Source organism: Lepidochelys kempii, chromosome 4, assembly GCF_965140285.1.
Source record: "Lepidochelys kempii isolate rLepKem1 chromosome 4, rLepKem1.hap1, whole genome shotgun sequence".
Lineage (NCBI taxonomy): Eukaryota > Metazoa > Chordata > Testudines > Cheloniidae > Lepidochelys > Lepidochelys kempii.
In genome coordinates, this window is record NC_136383.1 from 134882848 (window position 1) to 134910260 (window position 27413).

The 27413-nt window shown below is 43.1% G+C and overlaps 1 protein-coding gene across 2 annotated transcripts in view; it reads right to left on the reverse strand.

Moving 5' to 3' along the window:
• DDRGK1 (DDRGK domain containing 1) overlaps positions 1-27413 on the reverse strand; it is a 51118-nt gene that overhangs the window by 22532 nt on the left and 1173 nt on the right. For both annotated transcript variants that reach the window (XM_073342963.2, XM_073342962.2), the window contains exons 2-4: positions 15826-15981; positions 2554-2660; positions 234-335 (exon numbers count right to left, since the gene is read on the reverse strand). In XM_073342963.2, the coding sequence (XP_073199064.1) occupies positions 234-335; positions 2554-2660; positions 15826-15981 (365 nt within the window). The remainder of the gene's footprint in view (positions 1-233; positions 336-2553; positions 2661-15825; positions 15982-27413) is intronic.

A 27413-nucleotide genomic window follows, 5' to 3' on the forward strand; every position in this document is an offset into this window, starting at 1 on the left:
CTGTGTCTGTCGCGCATTTAACACAACAAGGCCCTGATCTTGATTGGGACCTCTAGGCACTATCATAACAAAATAATAACCCAACGAAAGTCACAGGCTTGTCTGAGAGAACCTAACACTAGTAGGGGTTTCAGCTCAGTTCAAGGTTGCATTCAGCCCTCTTTGTACTAAAGATGTAACAAAGGGCAAAATTTGCTTTAGAATTTCCAACTGCAAACTCAGTCAAGTCCCACCTGTCTTTCTTCTTCAAGGCGTATTCTCTCCTCTTCTTTCCGCCTTTCCTCCTCTCTCTTTGACTCGAGTTTTTTCCGTTCCTCACGCTCTGCTTCTTCAGCCTAAAAAAAAAAAGGCAATACATTATTCTCTCTCAATCTTTGGTTTCATAATTTACGAGCATCAGTTATCTCTCATCAGTTTCCTGGACTTCTGTGTCCAGAAATACACAACTGATATTTTTAAAAAGAGAAGCTATTCTCGTTTGTCATAATCATCAGGGTTTTCTGTTCGTTTCAAATTTTAGTATTTCCACTCAGTTTACAAATTATCCCTATGGAGATTTAAAATATCAGTTTCCTTGTCGAAGTTTTCACCTCCACTGAATGCATGTATTAGCTTGTTTTTGTAGCTTTGCTATTGAATACTGTAAAACCACTGACTTTTCCCTTCACTTTAAATCTTAAAAAAAACCCTTTGCAAATGTAAAATTTTTATGCTTTATAAGGTACCTTGAATTTTGTTCTTATTAATCTGAATGGCATCCTTTAAAGAAGTGATTCATACAATGAAAGCACATTTAAATTATTTTACAGTTAAAAATGGAAAAACTGCTCTCCTAGACAAAGAATGGAAATCTTACTATTAGGAAGATTAAATTTAACTTAAAACACAAGATCCACCGCCATTCCCTCCCCCGAAAATAACCAGCCACCAATACACACAAATTGTTCCAAGGAGAAAAAAATAATTCATAATGGATGATTTAGACTATTGCTTAAAATATCTTTATATTGATTTCTTTATTATTTCCCCTTTCTCCCCATTCCAGAAAATACTTGATCTAATTTGTGTTTTTTAAATTAAATAGCCAGGAGACTCATCCTCACTGAGAATGTGCCACCTGGAACATTTCAGCTTTAACTGTCAGGGGTTTTGAGTTAAGTGTGTGGCAAAAAAAAAGAGAAAATCAGCTTGTTTGAAAATGGAACAAAGGATTTCTCCTCTGCCCTCCCACACCCTTTATTTAACTCAGTGGTTTTCAATCTTTTTTCATCTGTGGACCCATAAAAATTTTCAAACAGAGGTGCAGACCACCTTTGGAAATCTTAGTTTGCGGACCCCTGGGGGTCTGTGGACCACAGGTTGAAAACCAGTGATTTAACTCCAAAGTAACTTAATTGATTTTGCTCAAACTTTTCATAAAAGATCAAACTTGGAAAGTAAAAACCAAAAATGGTTAAAGTTATGCGCAAGTGAAGAGAGGATCGTAATGGAAGACTATATATAATCACGTAGTATTTGTTACAATATATGCTACCTATAGCACTTATCACCACAGTCAGCCAAGGTAAATTTAATCCCCGCGTGTAAGATCTAGGCACCACTTTATTTCTTAAAGCAGGACTTATGTGGGATTTGAGTGGCTTTGTGTTGACCCTGTGCAGAGGTCAATTTCAGCCCAACAGACTTGTTTAACGCTCTTATTATTACTTTGTTCACTATGTGCTGTGGCGAGCATCTTCTCTGTTATGCAAAAGTCTGTTGCAATTACATCAAGCTTTTGCAAACCATACTCCAGGTTACGGAGATTGCAGGCCAGTAAAGTAGAACAGGAAAAAGAAATTAACGTATAAAAACTAGAGTCATATACTAATGGGCTTTAGGAGGGTTTGCTGTTGCTGATTAGTTACCCCTGGACTTGCAGCAGTTAAATAAGTGTAACTGAAAAATCCAGAGTATTCAACTGGTAATTTAATATGCAGAGCTAGAATTTAGGAAACGGATGAATGTTCATAGCAAAGAGATGTCTGGTTTCTAGGCTTTCTGTTTGCTCTCTGCTGAATTCTGGCCCAAGGACTGAATGCTCAGCTCCCCACACTTCAACGAGCTTTGCAAGGACACAGCTTGCCTATGTCACCAAATTCTCATTCAATCCCGAAGGAACATGTGCATGGAGAACCGGCACAGTGGTTGGAGTAGGAAGGGGAACCTCTGCCTACAGGTGAGCATGGAGCAATGCACAGACATTCCACAGCTGCTACTACAGCAGCTTTTAGCTCATGCGGTGGAGGCTGATGCACTAAGCTCCAGAGGTCCCCAGTTCGATCCCACCCACTGACAACCACGGTCTGTCGGTGTTACACAATCACAACTGTCAGCTGCTCTTCCAGATGTGTGTGTGTGGGGGGGAGGGGGTGTTTCTGAGACAAAGCGGGTTTTTCCCCCTCCCCCGATAAACCTCCCAGCTGTTGTGACCAAACAACAACTCCTGCCTCTTCTAGGGCAGCTATCATCGGCCCTTTGCTTTGTGCTTTAGACATGGCAGGAAACACTCACCTCTCTCTGGGCTTTTCTGGCTTGTTTCTCTTCTAGTTTCCTCTGTTTCTTTGCTCCGATTTTCCCGGACAATTGAAATTCTGCAGCCTCGTCTCCATCATCTTCCTCTGCAACATTGCATTAGAAAGGGGAAAAGAACAATTTAGAGCTCTCAGGAAATTGGATTCCCTGCTTCTGAAGAGAGATGAGCTGCAGATGGGAAGACAGCCAAAGCTCTGACAAGATCCAATAAAAAGGGGGGGAAAAACGACATTCACAAGAGGCTGCCAAACCACAAAATAGATTTGCAAGGCAGGCACATGTATGGTGAAGTCAGAGGTAAACTTTACTGGATCCTTTGAAGAAAGGCTGTTTATCATCAACATTTCCTGCTTTCCACCCGTTAAACGTAATTTTCATTACATATGAACAAAGTCACCTATCACACACACCTACTTTTACAATTTAACATCCAGCTGTAGGGATTTTGTTTTCCTGTTACCCTCAAGCCTAGTGCAACAATTACGTCAATTTTAAAGATGGCATTTAGAGGTTTTCTATCCATCAGTAATCTACACTGTGATGCTGTCTACCATCCCATCTACCCTTTAAAGAAAAAATATAAAACCCTCCAAGGAATATAATGCATATAAGGGGCTTGATCTTTAATAGCCTGCATGCACAGTCACAGACCTGCACAAACAAATGGCTTGCTACAACAAAACTGGCCATTTGCAAGTCCAATTTCTGCAACTGTGGATCATGATAATTTAACGTGCAAATGTGTATGCATTTTTGCACACCTAAACATATGCTGATCAAGCGATCAATGAGCAGCAGTTTTCGGAAGACTGGGGGGGGAGAGATAGCTCAGTGGTTTGAGCATTGGCCTACTAAACCCAGGGTTGTGAGTTCAATCCTTGAGGGGGCCATTTAGGGATCTGGGGCAAAAACTTGTGGATTGGTCCTGCTTTAAGCAGGGGGTTGGACTAGATGACCTCCTGAGGTCCCTTCCAACCCTGATATTCTATGATTCTAAGAACATTCTCCCTCCCCAACATATATTCTGTCCCCTTGTTTCTTCACATGCCACATGTTTGGTCTTATTACTCATTCACCTGCCTAACTTGGGCTCCAATCTTGCAACACCGGCAGAGTAGACTGACCCCTATGCTCAAGGAGAGATTCATTGGGACTCTACATGGCATAAATCAACTGCAGGACTGGAGTCCTGGACTGCAAAATCCTTGTGAGAGGGACCTCATGACCCTACTTATATGTGAAGTATTATGCACATCCCTGATGCGATTATTCAAGGTGTTGACTTTGATCTACTAAACTCTGAGTTCAGCTGGGCTGCTTGAGACAGAGCGTTCTCAACTCTTGTAATTTTGTTTCCAGTCTTTCAATATTTGCTTTAATATATATTATATATTTAAACAAAGCCCAAATAATCAGAGTCATCTTAGTTTTCATTTGAAAAAGTTTCTAGCCTACATGGTTGTGGGGGAAAACCCACCCCCAAATGTAACTCAAGTGCATCCTGATGGCTCAGAAACCAGAACACGTCCATCTTAAAAAAATAAATATGTAAATAAATAAATAAATAAAATAAATAAATCCCATGGGATTTGATATATAATCATAACTTTTGGAGCCCAACTCAAGATTTTTGAATGCTTGGAATTGGCGATACGACAGTCACTACACTGAAATGTGAAAGGTTTTGATTGCAGTTTGTTTTCAATAAGGGACCCTTCCCCCCCAATGGAATTTACTTCCTGGTCTGACAGAGCCGAAGTCTGCTGACCTTTAGGGCATGAGGCAAGGCCCAGATTTACTCAGGCATTTGCCAGAGGGGATGTTTGGGTGGCTGAGGGATGGGTACCCTTCTTCTTTGATAGGATTAGGTTTTGAAGGTGTATCCTGAGGCATGTTAGACACAGCCCGTTTCACAAACTGAAACACATACTTCTGTAGACAGACTACTGAAAGTAGATGCCTTCTCTACTAAATTTGTTTTCTGTAAATTGTTCTCGAACTATACCACTGTTCACTCGCTCTGGAAGGAAATAAACGCGAGGCAGACTTCTCAGCCCAGGTTTCAGTAAGAGTGAAATCGTACTAGCCAGATGTTCAGAAGGGTTCCCCCTCCCTCCCCCACACATGCACAGAAAGCACAAGGCCCACTCACATTTTACATAGTAACATTTCAGAAGCTGCTGCCAAGTGTGAAAATAATTTGACTCTGGATCACATGGCAATATCAAAGTCAGCGACGCATCATCAGACTCCCTGGATGGAATTACACCCTTCTGATTCACAATTCTCTAGGAGTCACCACATGCATGGCTGGTGCTTTCCAGAAGCAAATAAGAAAACACAGTCCCTGCCCTAAAAGGCTTGCATAGTGTCGTCAGATCTAAATGTCTTACTGGCTCCTCAGGGCTTGTCTGCATATGGGATATTTGTACCCGTGTTTGGCTCTCAGTCTAGCAAAGAGTAAATTTTATCCTGGTTAAGAAGTCTAATTGAAATTCTCATTTGGAGTCTAGAGGGATAGTAGTATTGAGGTAAAGTATATAAAAAATTGTTAATTGTGAGTATGCTTTCTATGTTGATGTTAGTAGTTTAGCGATTATGACAGAGAAGATGCTGTTTAAACACTTGTGGGGGACTGACAAAAATAAGTCCCTGACCATTAACATCTTCCTCCCCCCAGTATGAAGTGTCTGATGGGATCCCACAAGACCCACTTCCTCAAGACAGCAGCACATTTCCTTGAATGTGCAGTTGCTAGAAATGCACATTTCTCTTTAGACATTTTCGTTGGGCCCCATGATTCAGCAAAGTGCTTCAAGTTAACACCGTGCCCATCTACGTGCTTAATAGGACTTAAGTACATGCTGAAGTACTTTGCTGAGTTACAGCCTTCATTAAAGTGGTAGAATAGATGTTCAATGCAGCATCGCGTTTTGAGATTTCACACACAGCTATTACCACCACAGCACTACAGGTTAATCATGCCGCACCTATTCAGGCATGTACAGCAACAGACGATAAAGGTGTGTGTGTGCGCAAGGGGGACGGAGGTTAATTCTGATGTAGGAGCCATGCATTTTTGAGCTTCCCCAGATGTACAGGCAAAATTTTAAGACTGTTTCTCCATCGTTTCTGGTTTGGGGTTGTGGGGTTTTCTTTTTTTGTTTTGCATTTAATCTACACACACTGTAGATATGCCCCCTTTTCAAATAACCTTTTAGTAATACATTCATCAGCAGTCAGATGCACTTAGTGAGCGACTCATCAGCACTTCTTTGTATTCCTCTAACAAATGTTTTTTGCTGTTGGGCTCTGGATTTGTAGATCAGGGACCAAATACTGCTCTGTTCCACTAATGTAAGTGGTAAGTCCACTGAAGTAAACGGTTTTATATTGGTGAATCCTGAAGCAGAATCCAGCCCCACAGCTTCAGTTCTGACTACTAAGACCAGGGGTTCTCAAACTGGGGGTCGGGACCCCTCAGGGGGCACGAGCTGTCAGCCTCCACCCCAAACCTCGCTTTGCCTCCAGCATTTATAATGACGTTAAATATATTTTAAAGTGTTTTTAATTTTGATTTAGTTGGGGGTTGGTCCTGCTTTGAGCAGGGGGTCCCTTCCAACCCTGATATTCTATGATAATTTATAAGGGTGGGGGTCGCACTCAGAGGCTTGCTGTGTGAAAGGGGTCACCAGTACAAAAGTTTGAGAACCACTGACAGACTATCAGTTCTTCGGGGCGGGGGGGGGGGGTGAGAAGCATATTTTTGTTATGTATCTGTAGTGCCGAGCACAATGGGACCGTGATCCATGACTGGGGCTCCAAGAAACAACTGCAGTACAAATGATAATGAACACATGAAGCAACTAAGATATTGGCTTCAGAAATCCATCCAACCCTGATTACACAGGAATCTTTGTTACACATGGCCACTGACTGGGACAAATCAATCCACCATATGGAAAAGCATGGGCAATAAGATGACTAACATGACAGTCATGCAAGCTGCTTTTTTATTTTATTTTTAAGAGAAAAGATTTATCAGTGATCCATTTTAGGACTCAAACAAGATGCTGGCCTATTAATCTGCAGCCACAAAACCAGCCTACGCTGATGACAGCCAAGTGCAGTACGTAAAGGGTATAGGCTCCTTCGAGAAAGAGTCGAACCACTTGAAATTCCTTTTCTGAACAAGCGCATATGGCATAACTGAGAAACCACACACACTTACCTCCTTCACTCATGTCTGGGCTTGAAATGTCTCAAGGACAAAGATGGCCAGTGCTAAACCACATCACGTTGTTTACTGATGTAAAGGAAATCTAGAGTGCTATAAAAATGCAGACTGACAACAAATGCAGGTCAAAACGTATACTATTTACAGGTGCTTCTCTAATGAAGACTATGGTAGTCATGGAAAGCACAGCACAAAGTTTAATTGTGCACTGAAGAGGTTTTACGGTGTTTTATTTTGCTTAAACTAGAAGCGCAGTCCAATGACTACATCCATTAACAGAGCTCTAACAGTTCCTGCCTCACAAGAGTTTGTGAGGCATCATTAACGTTTATAGCACAATGTAGTTAGGTATCTGTGGATGCATGGCACTCTTGCGAATAAGTGAGAAGTATTTATTAGTTAGTAGTCAGGCAGACTGATAGATTTCTAGGCCAGAAGGGATCATTGTCAATGATCATCTAGTCTGACTTCCTGCATTACACAGGCCAGAGAACTGCCCCAAAATAATTCCTAGCACAGATCTTTTAGAAAAACATCCAATCCTTGATTTAAAAATGGTCAGTGATTCACGGCAGGTTGACCTTCAAATAAAATAGCGCACAACTTCCCAATTTACCACCTTAGAATAAATTCAGTCGTCCCAAAAAGGTGTACATAGGATCCACTATTTAATGAGCATTTCAAAAAAACCAATAGGATTTAAAATACATTCAAAACAGAGAATTATTCAAGGTGAATTTACGTAGGCACTGTTTCAGATGTCAAAATTATGAACAGCTGCAGGTTTAAATGCTACACCAGCGTTTCCCAAACTGTGTTCCGCATGATGCGAATAGGTGTTCCGTGAAAGAATTGTAATTAAAAACAAGCGTCTTTAAATTATTTTTCAATTTTAAATTTGGCATATTTGAAGCGTGGTTTACAAAAATTTTTGAATGACTATAATTTAACATAAAACTCTTTTTCCGGTTATTGACAGATCTCGTATTGAATATCATGGCGTAAAGAGAACGTGGCACGCAGGCATGTCGACGTCTACCCCTTTCAGACATGTTTCAGTTAGTGACCTCGTACCCCTTCCGCTCGAGGCTGCGAACTGCAGCAGTATGCACACACCATTCTCTTTACACCATGTTGAATACAACATTCACTCAACACGTTCAAACCGGTGGGTCTTTACTGTGTGTGCGATAAGCACAACTAAACTAGCTTCACTCGAAACAATATAAATATTTGTGACAAAATTTGACAAAAAGCAGTATTTCTAAATATTGTCACTAAACCTAATCACCATGGATTTGTGGCTAAAAGAAGGAACTTTGAAACAAAAAGCAAGTTCTTCTGGTACTCCAACTGTGGCCGAAATAAACGAGCAAAATATTGCGACACTTCGAAGTGAGGATGAACAATCACAGTCTTTTGTTGCCGCAAAATCTGTTAGTACTAGTAAGTTATCCAAGGTGAAAGAATTTCCACCGAAGTATATAAAAAAAACCAAGCAGCAGCAGGTGTTAAAAGACCGAAACGAAGGTATGATGAAAGTTATTTGTCTTTCGGTTTTACGTGTGTTGGAAATAAAGACGTTCCTGATGTGCAGTGCGTTGTGTGCAACAAAATACTAGCGAACAGTTCATTAGCTCCTGCTAAACTTTGTAGGTATTTGGAAACCAAGCATGCTGAATACAAAGACAAAGATATAAGATTTTTCAAGAGGCAGCATGACTCACTTGGAAATTGTAAACTTTGGATGATTAAAATTGCTAAAACAGACAACGAAAGTGCAACAGAGGCATCTTATCGAGTAAGTTACCGTTTAGTGCTTGCTGGAGAAGCTCACAGTATTGGAGAAACGCTTATCAAGCCTTGCGCGAAAGATATCGTAACGTGCATGTTGAGCAAGCAGTCTGGTAAAAAAAAACTGATGCTGTACACTTGCCAAATACTGTTGCACGCCATATTAAAGATCTTGCCGATGACACAGAAAAAGAGCTAGTTTGCCGACTGAAAATTTGCCACGAGTATTCATTGCAGCTAGAGGAGTCCACTGACGTTTCAGGACTTGGCGTGCTACTAGTATTTGTCCGATATAGATTTAATAATGTTATTGAAGAGGAGCTGCTCTTATGTGAATCTCTGCAAAGCTACGCGACTGGAGAAGAAATAAATAGTCAACTGCATCAACGATTTTATCAGAAAGCATGAAATTAGTTGGGGAAAACGTCACGATGTACGTACTGACAGTGCTCGGGCAATGATCGGGAAGACGAAGGGAGCTGTGACGCGAATCGTAAGTGTGGCACCAGAAAGCACTAAGAGCCATTGTGTTTTACACATACAAGCACTTGCTGTTAAAAAAAAATACCAGCATATCTGAAAATTGTGCTCGATAAAGCAATACAAATGATCAATTTTGTCAAACCTCAACCACTTCAATCCAGGTTATTTAAAAGTTTGTACGAGGAAATGGGTAGTCAGCACAAAATGCTTCTTTTGCATATGGAAGTGAGGTGGCTATCCAGAGGAAAAGTGCTTGTGAGGCTTTTTGAGCTTCGTAGTGAACTACTGGTATTCTTCACTTCAGGACAAAAATTTAACGACTGACAAATTCCTCATGACTAATGAGACTTGTGTATCTTGCAGACATTTTTGCAAAATTAAATGAAATTAATCTGTCGCTGCAAGGAAAGAATGTGACCATTTTTACTACAATGGATAAAATTGTGCCATTAAAAAAGAAACTGGAATTCTGGGCATCTTCTGTAGAACAGAATAACTTCGACTGCTTCCCCACACTACATGAATTTCTGACTGAAGTAAATTCTACAGTCCATGAAGAAGTTTCCAGCACCATTTTACAGCACTTTCGTGACTTGCAAGCCTCTTTATTAGAATATTTTCCTACAACTACTGACGATAATGCTTGGGTTTGAAATCCGTTTGTAATTAAAGCCAAACCAGTCGACTTTACTGCACACGATTATGAAAGCCTAATTGACTTAATTTCTGATTTTGATTGGAAACAAAAGTTTAAGGCTCTTCTGCTGAATAATTTTTGGAGCAGCCTAAATAGAAGAGTACCCTAATGTGGCTAAACGTGCAGTTCGAGTGCTCCTTCCTTTTGCTACAACTTATTTGTGTGAGACGAGATTTTCGTATTATACTGCAACAAAAATAAAATATAGGAATAGACTTGATGCTGCGCCTGACATGAGGATTCAACTTTCCAGCATTATTCCTAATATTAAGTGAATGTGATAGAAAAAAGCAGAAACACCAATCCCATTAAATCCAAATCAGTATTTCTGTTTATAAAAATAGATTTTCCCAGTAAAAATCTATTTGTTTGGTGTTTGTGTATCTATAAAAACAGTTTTTCTAAAGTAGAACACTGTTTTTAATTTTGACTCTTGCACTTGATTTTTGTACTACTTTATACGCGCTTTCCAGTTAGAAATTGTGAGTTCAAGTTATTTTAAATTTGTATTTTTGCTTTGTTTTATAAAATAAAATACATTTGAGAATAAATAATGCCATTTTTTATTTGAAAACCCAAATAATATTATAAGTGTTCCATAATAGGGTAAAAAGTGTTCCGTGGCCAGAAAAGTTTGGGCAACGCTGTGCTACACAAATCAGTCCTGTGCATTTTAAAAAGCAAACTGATTTAAAAACAAAACAAACAGAAAAAGCCCTGTAAGGGCCCTCGTTGCAGTTTCTATGTGCTTCCGGCAGCAGTTGACAACTAAGCAGCTAAACCGTCCAGCAAGCTGAAGAAGTGGGGTTTTTACCCACGAAAGCTTATGCCCAAATAAATCTGTTAGTCTTTAAGGTGCCACCGGACTCCCTGCTGTTTTTGTGGATACAGACTAACACGACTACCCCCTGATACTTGACAGCAAGCTTTAGGCATTTGATGCTTTCTGGGGGAAGCATACCATGCTGAGCACCAGGTCTCAGGAGGTAAGTAAACGAACTGAATGTCAACTATTATGGTTTAATCAGCTATGTTTAATTTGGGATTTTTACTACCTTATATTTTAAAAGCTAGATTGTCCTGGTGCTCAGTGGCACACCTTGCTGTGCCAGCATTTCTCTGGGGGCTCTACTGGTTTATGCCGATTTGATTACAGGTAGAGGGGCACAAGGATAATCTTCCAGATGTGACCCAATGCAAACTGAGTTTTGTCTTCCCAAGTCTGCAGACACACAAACAGTAGCACAGAGAGATGAACCCATAGCTCCCAAAATGATGATGTTTTCCATGGTTTGGGGGCTAGGGCACTGCAGTGAGAATCAGGAGACCTCTGCTACTGGCCTGCTATGAACCCTGGAAAAGTCATTTCACCTCTCTGTGCCGGTTTTCCTTCCCACCCTTATCTGGCTTGTCTGTTTAGATTATCATCTCTTTGGGGAAGGGAGCGTCTTTCATTATACTTTATAGAGCATCTAGCAAAATGGGGCTCTAATCTCATTTGAAGTGACGGTTTTACAATTAACAAACAGCAGCCATTATTCTCCAGATAAACAGAGGGTCCTGTGGCATAAACAATAAGAATTATCTTATTGCCGTAACACTCAGAGGGCCCAGCCCCATTGTGCAAGGCGCTGTATGGTTTTATGTGCATTCTTGAGGGATCTGGGTCATTTTACTTGGAATCAAAGCCTCCGAAGATTTGAGTAAACCCATAGGAGGCTAGATACTTTTCTGAACTTGCTAAAGAAAATTAAAGCACCCAGAAAGTTAACTACTTCACTGCTAAAAGAAAAGGAGTATTTGTGGCACCTTAGAGACTAACAAATTTATTAGCATTTTAGTGGCAACGAGCCACTACTCTGGGCTTGCATACCCAGCTTAAATACAGGGCTGCCACTCAATCTGATGTCTGAATAAAAGCTTTCAGCAGAACCGTTAAACTCTAAAAACAAACAGGCTCCACCAGAGATATGAGCTCAAACCTTTGGTGAATCAGTGAAAGTCAGAGCCAACAAAGGCCACCTCCACCTGAACCAGCTAAAGAGATTTCAAAGCTGGTTTCAGCTAATGCCGCTCCTGAGCCATGCAAATTCACTCTCACATGCAAACCCTGAGCTTTGCAAACACACATTCTTACTTGAAATTCCTCCCTTGTTCTTTCTGAGGCACAGAAAGGCTCAGTGACTGGCCCAAATTCACACAGAAGGTCTGTGGTGGAGCATGGACCTGAACCCAGCTCTCCCAAGTCTTAAGCTAGTGCCCTAACCACTGGGTCATCCTTCCTCTCTACTCTACTCCGCCCCCAACTTATCAATATTTTAAACACAAACATGGAGCATTCAGTACCTAACAATACATTTATTCATTATCTTCACCGTTGTCATGCCAGCCCCCGGAAGGTCCCCAACCGTGGCCCATCTTGCTGTGTTATGCCTAACTTAGACTGAAAGCCCCCTAGAGCACAAGCTTTGTCATCTGTTTGTCCAGCACCATGTAGATCTATGCAACTAGCATTAATAGCAGCAACACCGTCACTGCCGTGGTCTGGATGATCAACACCTGCCAGTCCAAGACTATTTTTCTAAGCCAATTTCGAAATAAGGAGGTTAGAAAATAGCTCACTGGGTTTACTCATTTTGAGAATCACTCTGTCAAAAGTCTGTCCCACCATTTTGATCCGAGCAGGTTATTAATAGACCCGGTTAGTCTCAGAAGAGATGACCTTCTTTAAGTAGTCAGCTAATCACTGACAATTTTACTCAGCAGGTGAAGCCCGCATGGGACACTTGGCTAACAGGCCTGCCTGCATGACCTGCCACAGCCCACACGGAACCCTTGAATAAGAAGCCTGCCTACACACCAGGGGTCAAGGGTCTGTGGGGAAACCGTTGGCGTTAGGTGTTTCAGCCCTGTTTTCTGTGCCAATCTGCAAGTTATTCAGATGTCTTGCCCCACCCCAACTGCAGGAAGAAGTAGCCACAAAAAGATTTCAACTTGATTTAGCTCTGCTTGCTAAGGATGGGTATTTTACGCCCCCAAATAATCATTTTCCATCTCTCTATTAATTATTCCTCCCCCCCACACCCTCAATATCTAGATATCTGGTTCAGTAAATAAAATTAAGCCTTCATCTAATTTATTTCGATAGCTTGTTATAAGCACCTATAGAGATTAAAATACAAATTCAACAGGCTGGACACAAGAATCAAGCAATGACAACTAGATGCTATGAACAAGAATCCTGTTCCTAGCAGCATACGGTAAATTGGAGAAGGTTCAGAGAAGTGCCACAAGAATAATTAAATTATTAGAAAACATGCCTTATAGTGAGACTCCAGAGAGCTCAATCTCTTTAGCTTAACAAACAGAAGGTTATGGGGAGACTTGATTACAGTCTATAAGTACCTACCTGATGAACAGATATTAGATAATGAGCTCTTCCCATCTAGAAGAGAAAGATATAACAAAATCCAATGGCTGGTGAAGCTACCCTGGAAATAAGGTGCACATTTTTAACAGTGACGGTAATCAATCATTGGAAGGATTTACCAAGGGTCATGGTGGACTCTCCGCCACTGGCGATTTTTAAATCAAGGTTATCTTTAAAAATAATAATAATAATAAAAAAAAAAAATAATAATAATAGAATTCTCTAGCTCAAACAAGAGTTATTTCAGGGAAGTTCCGTAGCCCGTGTTATACGGGAGATCACACCAGATGATCACAAAGGTACCTTCTGAATTAATCTTTAACGCAGCAGAGTCAGCAAAAGTACAGGGTCACCCTTCCTCCCTTGAAGGGGTCTTATTCTAGCAAGGAACTTTAATTGTAAGATGGAAAAAAATCTCCACCACCTACACCCAGGGTCTGAACAAAGATTACACAAGGCCCAAATCTCAGGTCTGCTAGGGTCGCTTCGTACCAGTCTCCTAGGACAAAGCAGATATTCCCCCAGAAGGATCACCCGGCATAGGGGGATCCTCTGGTGACTGCAGCAACTCCTATGTCAAAGCGTTCTCAGCTCTCAACATAAGGGAGTACTTAGGGAGAAAGGGAACTTTGGCAGCTGGTGTAGATTAGTTTTAGGTCTGCTTTAAGTCTGTGTCAGGAACCAGGCCAGCACAGAACCAGCCCCAGGACCAGGGGACTGAGAAGGTGCTCTGTGCACAAAGCTCAGCTCAGCCAGACCAGAGCATCTGATCCATAATACAAGTCCAAAACAGAAAACAGACAGAGGAACAGGTTATTTTAAGCACACACCAACTGAAATCATGGATGCCTGAATTACAGCCCTGCAACTGATCTAAAGGCAGCCCGCAGAAGAGAGCAGCAAGTCCACAAAAAGTGGTTGCAAGTCCAGCCACTGTACAATTTTCGGTGCCCGTGCTCTCTCCACGAGGCATTAGCACTGTGCTCATGTACTCAAGAGTGTACCAGCAGCACAAGATAGAAGTGAGAAAAGGTAAAAAAGGAGTTGTCTTAATTTGATATAGACTAAAAAAAAAGTAAACAGATGTCAATTTAAAGACAACTTTATATAAGGGCTAAGTCACTTGCCTTTGTGTGCACTGAGCCACAAAAGAATTTATATGGGCTGATGACATTTATTCTTCCACTGCTGAAGTGCAAACTAACGTAAGCAGCTGTGCTTTGATAGCTTCACATTTGGCTCCTCAGGAGAAAGTGCGAGTGGCCCAGGCTTCAGACATCAAAAGACTTTTAGATTTCAGTGTCTTTCAAGTGTGCCAGCACATCAAAAGAAACAGCCAAGTTCAGGCCCTGTCAATCTCCCATGTGTGACATGGCTAAATATAATTAGCTTCGATAGCACATTTACCTGCCAAAGCAAATGCAAACATCTACTAAAAACAGTAGGAAAATAAAAGCTGGTAAAGTGGGATTTTCTCCAAGACAAAGTATCACGCCGTGCCACGTTTATTATGTCTTACCGACTGCAGATCAATCATGTTCTGTTTATCAATGACAAGATTCCCTTTCCACCCAATACAATACTGTATCAGCCAGTGCTGCAATCTCAAGCAAAGCAGGGTCTGCCCTGACCAGCACTTGGATAGGAGCCTTCCAGACTCAACCTAGGATCTGAGAGTCAAGCTTGCTTGACACCAGCAGTGTCCTTTTGGTTCGTAACTCAGTGAACAATGCTGTTGATGTTGCAAGCCTACTCATTCACCCACAGCTACACTGGCTCTGCAGAGCTAATGGGTGTGGAGTGACAAAGAGGTAGTTTGGCTAGAAAAGTCAGCAAATACCTTTTTATTCCCTGTAAATGCTGTTACTTATAGGCACTTTCCTGCCCACAACCACACTAAGATAACGTGGTTACCAACTCAAGATGCAAAACAAAATTATGGGACGCTGTCCACACTGACGCACAGCTACACCACACAGTGTTCCAATCTGATACACTCTCAAACTAAGCAGGGTCTGCTCTGCCCTGATCAGTATTTGGACAGGAGCCCACTAAGGGAAACCCAGATGCTGTAGGAAGTGGAGCTGGTGGTTTAGTTTGTGGTGTTCTTTCCTCTAGGCCAGCACTAAACCAATGATTTGTGCTGCTGGGGCAGGGTATAAACGCCAAAGTACCAATTCTGTTTGTACCCTATGATCCCCTGGCACTTTTCATAGGGTTGAGCTGTTAGTCCGGTGAAGGGGCCACATTCTAACCTGGTTACCTACATTCTGCCTTCCTCCTAATTTCCCCTTGTAGTTTCAAGCTGGGGGAAAAAAAACCAGTATTCTTCAACCTAGAAACAGCGTCACTGGCACAGAAGGGCTGCCACAATCCATCACAGAAGCGGCTGCATTTCAGTGATATGAGATCTAACACACTGGAGGAAGTCGTGTGTAAATTTACCTTCAGATTATTAGGACATTAAGTTAGGTCAGCTTCAGGCTATGCAGTCTCCAGTCAGTGCAGCTAGATGGGACATTCTGGGAACACTTACCTTGTTCCTAACCCAAACCAAGCTCATCTGCTAGCCCAATCCGTTTTTAAAAGCAGAGCTGAATCAGAAGGTACCTTCCATTCCATCTTCTGCCTGTTGCGCTCTCCTCTGGGCCAGCATCCTGCTGCCCATGTTCCTTCGGCGTCTGGGCATCCCTTCTCCCCGCTCATCGGTGTGAGGCCGAGGCCTGGCCACTGCGGCTGCCACATTTCGCTGGTGTTCCTCGTCAGCTGGAAAAGGGGAACATTTTAAATCAGAGATTTAATATTGATCTGTTGCAGCCATCCCATCGCAAGAGTGAAAGGAGCTAGCTGACCGGCAATTAGATACACACTAGCAGTTGGGATGGTTTGCAATGTTTAGATTGGGTATATTTCACATAGAGAGAATGTCATTCCCTCCCCACCCCAATGATGATGATGTTTCTGTATGGTAGCACTGACTACATGCTGGCTCTTCCCCGACATTCAAGAAGGATAGCCCAAGGATCTGACAACAGGGCAGAGGTAGGGAGAAAAGGAGCAGAAACAATAGGCAAATTATATCTGAATCAACATGATTAATCTATGCAGGAGGTAGGCAAGCACTGAGGATTTGGAAAACCCCATCCTTAAACTCTCTGGGTTAGAGTTTGAAAGGCACTTGGGTGCCTAGTGGGATTTTCAAAAGCACTCAAGGCTCCTAACTCCCACTGATCCTACTAGACACCTCTCTGCGCCTTTAGGTATTGAGGCACCAAAGGGCCATTGAAATCAAATGAAATCAATGCAAGTTAGAAGTCAGAATACCTTGGCGGATCGGGGCCCTAAGTGTCTTTAAAAACCTGGCCTTCTGGCTCTCAGTTCCCCACCAGTAAAACAGGGATGATTCTTATCTGCCTTGCTTATTTAGACTCTAGTCTCTTAGGGGCACACACAGTCTCCTTGGAGGGAAGGAGGAGCATAAAACAATAGCCCTCCAATGTTGACTGTCGTCTCTAGGCACTGCTGTTAATAGAGTGGAAGGTGGCATAAGTAGTGTCTATGGACAGGCACTTCAAATAGTGTTGTGACCATGAACTAGCTCTAGATGAGAAGGCTCTGTTATTCTATCATGGGCGCATAGCTCTTGGAACTTTCCGGGGGGGGGGGCGGGGAGAGGACCCTTTGTGCTGAATTTCCGTTTTTCAGCTCAATAAGTGATTCTTTTCTCTTCGCATCTGGTAAGAGAATCAGTTCAGTCCTTTCTGAGTTAGCAGAACGTGGGACCCAAAAGTGTTTTTCTTCCTTTCAGATGATTCAGATCTTTTTGTTTTTTTGCACTTCAGCTATTCAGACCTGACGTCATCTGGCCTGTTTAAACGTGCGAATGCGTGTGTATTTTTCACTTATTGCTGCACTTGGAAAACTTTGTTGACAAATAAGGACTACAGATCACAATCTGTGCATGCAGCATTTCCTCATTTTCCCATGCTGACTTCAGCGCAGTTATCCTCAGAATATACAAGTACAGAAGTGGGTGCTGGTGAATCACAATTAGCAAAAGGTACAAGCTACCTATATCATGTTTCAAGGATACATACAACCATGCTTGAGTCCACCTACCTACTCATAAAGGTTACATATCATGGATGAAGAGTATGTAACAGAGTGATGCAGCTATCTCCGATTCCCCCACAACCTTCCTGTCCTCTGACTATTGGCTGATTTGTCAAGCATCCACAGCATCATATCTATACTTGTGTCACTACATAATTCCACCCCTACCTACTCATACAGTCACACGTTTCATCCCATCCCCTCTGCTGCTCCAGTGATGCCACCCCTCACGACCTGCTTCATCCACTTGTCCCCTGAGTGTGTCCATGTCTTTCTGCATGCTGCCAACTACGAGTGGTGGGCTCGATCCTGAGAGGCATGGAGCACTCTGGACCTGAACCAGCAAAGCACTTAAGAACAGTATTAAGACCTTAAGTAGTTAAGACCGCTATTCCTACCTACATACCTCCAGCTTTCATCCAGACCACACCACACAATCCATTGTCTACAGCCAAGCTCTACGATACAACCGCATTTGCTCCAACACCTCAGACAGAGGCAAACACCTACGAGATCTCTATCAAGCATTCTTACAACTACAATACCCACCTGCTGAAGTGAAGAAACAGATTGACAGAGCCAGAAGAATACCCAGAAGTAACCTACTACAGGACAGGCCCAACAAAGAAAATAACAGAATGCCACTAGCCGTCACCTTCAGCCCCCAACTAAAACCTCTCCAACGCATTATCAAGGATCTACAACCTATCCTGAAGGACGACCCATCACTCTCACAGAACTTGGGAGACAGGCCAGTCCTTACTTACAGACAGCCCCCCAACCTGAAGCAAATACTCACCAGCAACCACACACCACACAACAGAACCACTAACCCAGGAACCTATCCTTGCAACAAAGCCCGTTGCCAACTGTGTCCACATATCTATTCAGGGGACACCATCACAGGGCCTAATCACATCAGCCACACTATCAGAGGCTCATTCACCTGCACATCTACCAATGTGATATGTGCCAGCAATGCCTCTCTGCCACGTACATGGGTCAAACTGGACAGTCTCTACGTAAAAGAACGGACACATATCAGACGTCAAGAATTATAACAAAAACCAGTCGGAGAACACTTCAATCTCTCTGGTCACTCGATTGCAGACCTAAAAGTTGCAATTCTTCAACAAAAAAACTTCAAAAAACAGACTCTAATGAGAGACTGCTGAATTGGAATTAATTTGCAAACTGGATACAATAAACTTTGGCTTGAATAAAGACTGGGAGTGGAGGTGTCATTACACAAAGTAAAACTATTTCCCCATCTTTATTCCCCCCACCCCACACTGTTCCTCAGATGTTCTTGTCAACTGCTAGAAATGGCCCACCTTGATCATCACTACAAAAGGTCCCCCCCCCCCCCCCCGCCGCTCTCCTGTTGGTAATAGCTCACCTTAAGTGATCACTCTCTTGTTACAGTGTGTATGGTAACATCCATTGTTTCATGTTCTCTCTGTATATAAATCTCCCCACTGTATTTTCCACTGAATGCATCCGATGAAGTGAGCTGTAGCTCACGAAAGCTTATACTCAAATTTGTTAGTCTCTAAGGTGCCACAAGTCCTCCTTTTCTTTTTAAAAACATGGCTCACTTTAATGTGCAAATAGTCTCACTGAAGTCTTAACTTTAAGCATGTGAGGGGACTACTCACGTGCTTAAGTATGTGGTTAAGTTCTTGGTTGGCTTGGGACCAATGTGCCCAGCAGCTTGCCGGATTGAGCTCAGAGTGCCCTCCACACACTGCTCTGCCATGTCACTACCCCCTCCTCTGTGAAACCCTTTGCTAGAAACTCACTTCTATTGTGGTGCCCACCATAGGAGAATAATATTTACTACGACATCCTTGAGGAACTCACTGCCATATGCTCAGGCAGTAACCCTCATCCTCCTCACCCCATCCATCTCCTTCTGTTTGGCACCCTCACTTATTGTATCAGGTCTAAAATTTTTAGAGTAAACTCGTTAGGGAAGGGAATGTGTCTCATCTTCTGTGAAGCGCCTAGCATGCTTCTGAGAGGTTAAAATAATTCAATGAGATACTGAATATTACAAATATCATTTATTATGGCACTTTGTAATTATTATTAAAAACTCTGAGAAGTGTTTTAGGATACAGTACGTATGGAGGCACTACACAAAATACATATATAGTATTTCTTAGCCTCTTAAAAAAAAATCCCACCCTTCAAGGCTTGGTATCCTTTAATCTAAAAAGATTCAACATGCCTATCAAATTTTAAAGACATCCCCGCATAGCGTATCAGTTGGGAAATTCTAGTGCTCATTTCTTTTGTGTAATAAAAAAAAATACCCAGAATACAATTCCTGAGAAACAGACACCGTTATACATTTCATGAGAAATAAATCTATTTATAAAGTGTGTGTTCATTTCAAACCTGTCTCTCAGCCCTCACAAGGACAAATGTGTGAACCCAGTGACTGCATCACCTTGACTCAAATCACCCCAGAAGACATAGTTAGTCCCCAAATCGATCAGTGTTAATCCAGCAAAGAAAGCAGTATTTAGTATATTAAAATAAAACAAAAAGAGAAAACTAATGCTTCTCATGGCTACTGCACGCACAGAGTCACTGACTTGTATTGCTTGTCTATTTAGATGGACAGATTGGGCCTTATCAATCCCAGCTTTGTTCAGAACAGAGCACACTATAAACCCTGAGCAAAATATAATAATGCATGACACCCCCCCACCCCCCCTCAGTTAAAGGACAACACCAAAAACAAACAAACAAAAAAGCGGAACAGGAAAACTGAGATACCTTGGAAGTGCATGTTTAATTTTATCCAAGTTTTCAATAGCTCCAGTTTTATGACTCAGTGTTTCTACATCCAGCAGACACCTCGGATCAGCAGGAAATTTGATTTTCTTACGTGTGGGCTGCAAGATTAGCTTCATTTTGGATTTCTGAAAACCACCAGAGGAATGGGGCAAAACAAGAAACCCTAAGAGGGCCTAAAACCATTTAAAAACGGAAGTGTTTATATACTGATTACTTTACCTGGCTCCACAGCAAACAACACGCAAAGCAACATTATACAAAGCTAAAAGAGAAAAGAAGAATACAAACCACCCACAGAAAGTGCAGGTGGATCTAGGAAAGCAGAACAGTTTTCCAAACTGGAATTTAGCAAAGGCATTGGGGTTGTAACATTATAGAACATATGAACGGCCACACTGGGTAAGTCCATCTAGCCCAGTCTCCTGTCTTCCGACAGTGGCTAATGCAGGTGCCACAAAGGGAATGAACAGAAGAGGTAATCATCAAGTGATCCATCCCCTGGTACCCATTCCCAGAGCGCCATGGGTTCTTTCATGTCCCAAAACGCTTAGAGCGGCAGTTTTCCATCTCACCTCAAATAAGGTACCTCCAAGCGTGCTCCCTACCACAACTTTACACAATTTTACTTGCCCCACAGCAAAGAATTTTTATTTTTTTGATCAGCATGTAATATATGTTCTCTCCTCATATAACATCATCATCTTTAATAGCACGGTAAGTCGGCAAGTCAACATTGTGCCTGAGCTGGCAGATTTTCATGACAGTTTTGCAACACTGCCCTAATGCTATCCTGGGTCACTAGCTTTGTACTGACTCAGAAGAAAGAACACCACCTGCTGCATTTATTTATACATTTGCATAGCGATAAGGACTACTGTAGCAACGGCCTTACAAATACATTTCAAATAAGCCAGCACTTCCTGCAAGACCCTCTCTCTCCTATCCACAAACTAACTCAGGTTGTGACATCCAAGGAACTGGTAGCACAAATTAGCATGGCTGCAGGCGTACCATTAAAAAAAAGCCATACATACGTTGAACACGTAGTTTTACCAAGGTGGTGTATGACACTGCATAGCAGTCTTGGCATACAGAACAAGGCCACGTCTGCACAACAAATCATCTAACACCAGTTACATTGGCATAGAACTGCCACAGTTAGTAGATAGCTCATTCATGCGCATACTTGGCTCCTTGTGCTGGCACTGTGTGTACTCACCAGGAGTGTCTGTGTTGATGCCAGGTGTGGTGCATCATGGATAGACAGGTATCCCAGTGTGCCATAAGCCCTTCTCCAGTGCAAAGCCTTTTGGGAGACTTGCCCAATGTGTTATGGGGTAGAAATGAGTCACGCAGGGAACTCTGGGAGCTAGGAGACAAGTTCCCAACATGCAACTGTCCTCATCCTATAATGCCATCCATATCCCATAATTTTCATGCCTTTTAAAAAAAATCCTGCCAACCCGCAGGACGCTTCTTGCTGTCCGCCATCTCCGATGGATAGAATGATTTAGCCCAGAAGGGATCTTTGGTTGCCCACTCCCAAGCTTTAATTTACCAAACACTAGCAAATGATATAGGGTAATTTCTGGTTTTCATAAATAGGTAGCATTCTTTACTCTCAGTAGGACTGCACTAGTATCCCAGCAGGATAAACCTGTGCCCTTCCAAGGAGACACAAAGTCAAGGTCAAGTATCAGGGGGTAGCCGTGTTAGTCTGTGCCCACAAAAACAACAAGGAGTCCAGTGGCACCTTAAAAACTAACAGATTTATTTAGGCATAAGCTTTCATGAGTGAAAAAAACAAAACGCTTCTTCAGATGCTTGTTGTTAAAGTCAAGGTCCTGACTGTGACAGATGGGCGGTTTCTGCAATATATTTGGGAGACTGCATTGCATTAAGGGCATGGATCAGTGTGGACTAGGAACTGCACGCATTCCATGGGAGGAGGGTTATCGCAGCTCTTGCAGGAAGTGAAAACAGAAAGGGATGAGTAGGCAAATCATTCAGGTTATAACACCTCCAGAGAGGTACCACCTCCTGGGAAAGTGTACATATTCTGCTTTGAACTGGATTCTTCAGAGACCAACATGAAAAAAAAAAAAAAAAAAAAACCGAACATCTAGATAAACAGCCTGATCTTAAACTGACTCAGGGCCTTCTATCTGGTTCCTGATCTAAAGACTGATGAGAACTCGTAACCACAGGGAAAACCCACTTGTGGGATTTGAAGGACTGACACCTATGTTGGCGCAGGAGTGTGGGGTGGGAGTGACCTTTTCAGCATGTATATAGGTTCTTTTATAGTTTTTATATACATTCACTGCAATGTTTTTCCCTTATGAATAAGGCTGCAAGTCTGTCACGGAGGTCACGGATTCCGTGACTTCTGCAGCTGGCAGGTGTGGTTGACCCCAGGGTTGCCCAAGCAGCTTGGGCAGCCCAAGGGCCAGCCGCACCGCCCCCCACCCCCGTAACAGCGACAGTTCTGAGCCGCCCCATGCCAGCAGCAGCGCGGTGGTCCCGGGCTGGTGGGGTCATTTCCTGCCAGCAGCGGTGGTCCCGTATCACTCCCCCTGCCCCCTAAGCACCAGCAGGCACCCCGGAGCCCCCACCCCGAGTACCAGCGGGCACCCCGGAGCCCCCCAGAAAACCAAAGATTTAGTCACAGGTATATAGTACAAGTTATGGACAGGTCACAGGGCTGTGAATTTTTGTTTATTGCCCATGACCTGTCCATGACTTTTACTAAAATCCCATGACTAAACCTTAGCCTTACTTATGAATAAACCTGCTTGCTTAGAAAGAGCTGTGTGGTAACTTGTGACTGCTGGCAATATCTCGGAGAGAAAGCAAAGCAGAGGTGATGGGAGATTGGTTTGCTGGGGTTAGTACAGTGTAGATCAGGGAGCTGTGCAGCGTTAAAACCCCCTAGTCACAAGGAAGCGAGGCACAGGTCTCCATCCATGAGAGGTGATGGCTGGGAGCTGGAAACCTTTAAGTGCATGAAGGGCATCCACAAAGAAAGAAATATAGATGCAGTTACCCTGAAACTGTGACACTAAGCACCTGTGCTCATTATACACTCTAAAACAGCAGTTCTCAGCCACTTCCTTACTGTGACCTCTCATCACATCAGAGAAGTTTTGGGACCTCTATTCAGACATCCAGAATTCCCTTTGTGAGGTTATCACAATCCCCTAAACCTATCTGCAAGCCCCCATGCTGAAGACGCCTGGCCTAAAGCACCTTTCACAGCAGGATGTAGAATTCTTAACATAGTTGTAATAGCTGCTGCCTTCCACTCAAGAAGAGAGTGCAGTGAAATGACCCCCATGGCAGATCACATACTGCCATCATCGATTGCACGGGAGTCCCAGTGGTTTTGAAAACAACTTCTTGGTGTGCACAGAGGCCAGAATCAAGCCCAAGGTTTGCAATTCTGTAAAGTGCTTTCAGGCTACAGAAGTCAATATAAATCATTAAATAATACACCATTTCTGTTTGAGGACAAAGACAAGTCACGTGGTGTCACAAAATGCCATTAAAAAAAGCTTCAACACAATTAAAACATTCTGAATATAAACTGATTTGAAACAAAACACCTTTTAAAAAAAAGGCTATTTGGGATCCCAGATCATTAATAAATAGATGCATGAGCTTCAACGTAGGTTGATTGCAGAAGAAAATTGTTCCCCCCTCTCCCCCTCCCACTCAAAAAAACCCCGCACAAGACAAAACACAGTTCTTGCTTCACCCTAGCTTGAAAGTCTTGAGTTCAGGAAGTGGTATTTCTCCAGCAAGAGTTACCGATGTGTTAATATCTAAGGTAGGGACAAGGCAGCTGCCTGCTCTGCCTTAGGTATCAGCAAGGTCCTGAACTGCTGTAGAAGAAACGCTAAGGCCAGGTCTACATTAGAAAAGGTACGGCTATACCAGCAAACCCTTCTGTTGTAGATACAGTTTATGCTGGCAAAAAAGTGCTTTTGCCGGAATAGCTTATACTAGTTTAGCAAGTGACATAAGCTATACTGACCAAACCACTTTTATGCTGGTGTAATTGCCTCTACGCTAGTGATTTTGTTGACAGAAAAATGTCACTTACACGCCCTGACTAACATTACTATGCTGGCAAAAGTCTCTAGTGTAGACCTCAACTCGGGTCTTCATAGCTAAGAAGCCTCTCCCTTCACTTTTAAAATGCACTGATCTGGACAGTTTATGGCTCCATTAGGCTTTCACTTATGACATTTGGGATGCAAGGAAATTGCAGCAGAAGTTCTACACTATTGCAACCACAGGCAGCCAACACCATTTTAAGGTGCTGTCTCACCAAACCCTTCTCAGGGCAGGGCTGCACAGCATGGTGCCTAAAACACTGCTAGCTACCAGCATCTCATCTTCCCTGATGCTACCACCAATCAAGCTGACCTGGTGGTAGCAACAGCGGGAAATTTTTGTGAAAACTTCCTCCTAGCGACAAGGCCAAAAGCAGGGGCCAATCTGCTGTGTGTGTGTGTGTGTGAAGTTAAACCCTAATGGTCTGTCTACACTCAAAATGCTACAGCGGCACAGCTGTGCAACTACAGCGTTTCAGTGTAGACACGACCTATGCTGACAGAAGCGTTTCTCCCATCGGCATAGGTAATCCCCATCCCTGAGAGGCGGTCACTAGGACGATGGAAGAATTCAGTCCACTTGATGCTGTTTACAATGGTTGGTTTCACTACACCATTCAGAGGAAGATTTTTCACATCCCTGATTGAGTCAGCTCGGTCAACCTAATTTTCTAATGTAGAGCAGACTTAAGGCTTTGAACTCTGTCCCTCAGGATCTCCTAGGGGAGGACCTGAGGTGGGAACTGCTTTCTAACACAGTCTGAGGAGTCGCCCTACTCGACATATAACCCACAAAGAGCATTTCAGCATTTGGGCCAAGTGCTTCACTGAGGAAACAGATTCTGCTTTCTTCAGGATCTGGAGCACCCAGTATGATCAACAGCTGAAGCAGGATATTTGAAGGTTTCAGAGCAGCAGCTGCGTTAGTCTGAATCCGCAAAAAGAAAAGGAGTACTTGTGGCACCTTAGAGACTAACCGATTTATTTGAGCATAAGCTTTCGTGAGCTACAGCTCACTTCATCGGATGCATGCAGGATATTTGAAGAAACTGATCAGGACACTACAGTGCTAATAAACAATGGCCACATAAACACCACCCTATACCGTAAACCTACTGACCGCTATTCCTACCTGCATGCCTCCAGCTTTCACCCTGACCACACCACACGATCCATCGTCTACAGCCAAGCTCTGCGATACAACCGCATTTGCTCCAACCCCTCAGACAGAGACAAACACCTACAAGATCTCTGTCAAGCTTTCTTACAACTACAATACCCACCTGCAGAAGTAAAGAAACAGATTGATAGAGCCAGAAGAGTTCCCAGAAGTTACCTACTACAGGACAGGCCTAACAAAGAAAATAACAGAACGCCACTAGCCGTCACCTTCAGCCCCCAACTAAAACCCCTCCAACGCATTATTAAGGATCTACAACCTATCCTAAAGGATGACCCAACACTCTCACAAGTCTTGGGAGACAGGCCAGTCCTTGCCTACAGACAGCCCCGCAACCTGAAGCAAATACTCACCAACAACCACATACCACACAACAGAACCACTAACCCAGGAACTTATCCTTGCAACAAAGCCCGTTGCCAATTGTGCCCACATATCTATTCAGGGGACACCATCACAGGGCCTAATAACATCAGCCACACTATCAGAGGCTCGTTCACCTGCACATCCACCAATGTGATCTATGCCATCATGTGCCAGCAATGCCCCTCTGCCATGTACATTGGTCAAACTGGACAGTCTCTACGTAAAAGAATAAATGGACACAAATCAGATGTCAAGAATTATAACATTCATAAACCAGTCGGAGAACACTTCAATCTCTCTGGTCACGCAATCACAGACATGAAGGTCGCTATCTTAAAACAAAAAAACTTCAAATCCAGACTCCAGCGAGAAACTGCTGAATTGGAATTCATTTGCAAATTGGATACTATTAATTTAGGCTTAAATAGAGACTGGGAGTGGCTAAGTCATTATGCAAGGTAGCCTGTTTCCTCTTGTTTTTTCCTACCCCCCCCCCCCAGATGTTCTGGTTTAACTTGGATTTAAACCTGGAGAATGGTCAGTTTAGATGAGCTATTACCAGCAGGAGAGTGAGTTTGTGTGTGTATGGGGGTGGGGGGGATGTGAGAAAACCTTGATCTATGCAGGAAATAGCCCGACTTGATTATGTAAAGAGTTGTCACTTTGGATGGGCTAGCACCAGCAGGAGAGTGAATTTGTGTGGGGGGGTGGAGGGTGAGAAAACCTGGATTTGTGCTGGAAATGGCCCACCTGTTGATCACTTTAGATAAGCTATTACCAGCAGGACAGTGGGGTGGGAGGAGGTATTGTTTCATGATTTCTGTGTGTATATAAAGTCTGCTGCAGTTTCCACGGTAAACATCTGATGAAGTGAGCTGTAGCTCACGAAAGCTCATGCTCAAATAAATTGGTTAGTCTCTAAGGTGCCACAAGTACTCCTTTTCTTTTTGCGAATACAGACTAACACGGCTGTTCCTCTGAAACCTGATCAGTAAATGTGTCTGCCATGGGAAATGCCCTGTTCCTAACAGAGGAGGCAGCAGAAATGCCCTCGAGTCAATTTCTGTCAAGACATCCAGCCTGATAGCAGAAGACCAGCCAGGATTTTTTTTCTTTGCATATTCTTGCAGAAAACAGTCAGCAGATACTCTGACTACAATCTCTTCGAGGCAGGAACTGGCTTCATTCTGTGCGTGTGTACAGCACCTAGCGCAACAGGGCCCTGATTCCGGAGCACGGCCTGCAGCTGCTATTGCAATCCCAATGACACCAATGAAATGGAGAGTGAAGAAGCAAAGCACGAATGTTGTCCCCACAAAATGAAAAAGTCACATTTCGCTGATCACCATGGTTGATATAAACCAGGTGCCATGCAGCCCACCCCCACAACAGTGTCACAGAACAGTAGGCTGTGGAAACGCCACATTACATCGTCCTCATGGGGTCCTGACCACTGGCCTGCCCTGCCCCAACTGCCCCCCCAGTAACCCCAGCCTCTACCGCCCCGGGTTCCCCCCCATCAGTGAGCCAAGGTCCCCCCATGGGCCTCTCTCCCCGCCCAGGGACTCAGCTGCCCCCCATCCTCCCCTACAGGTCCCTATTCCCTCTCCCCA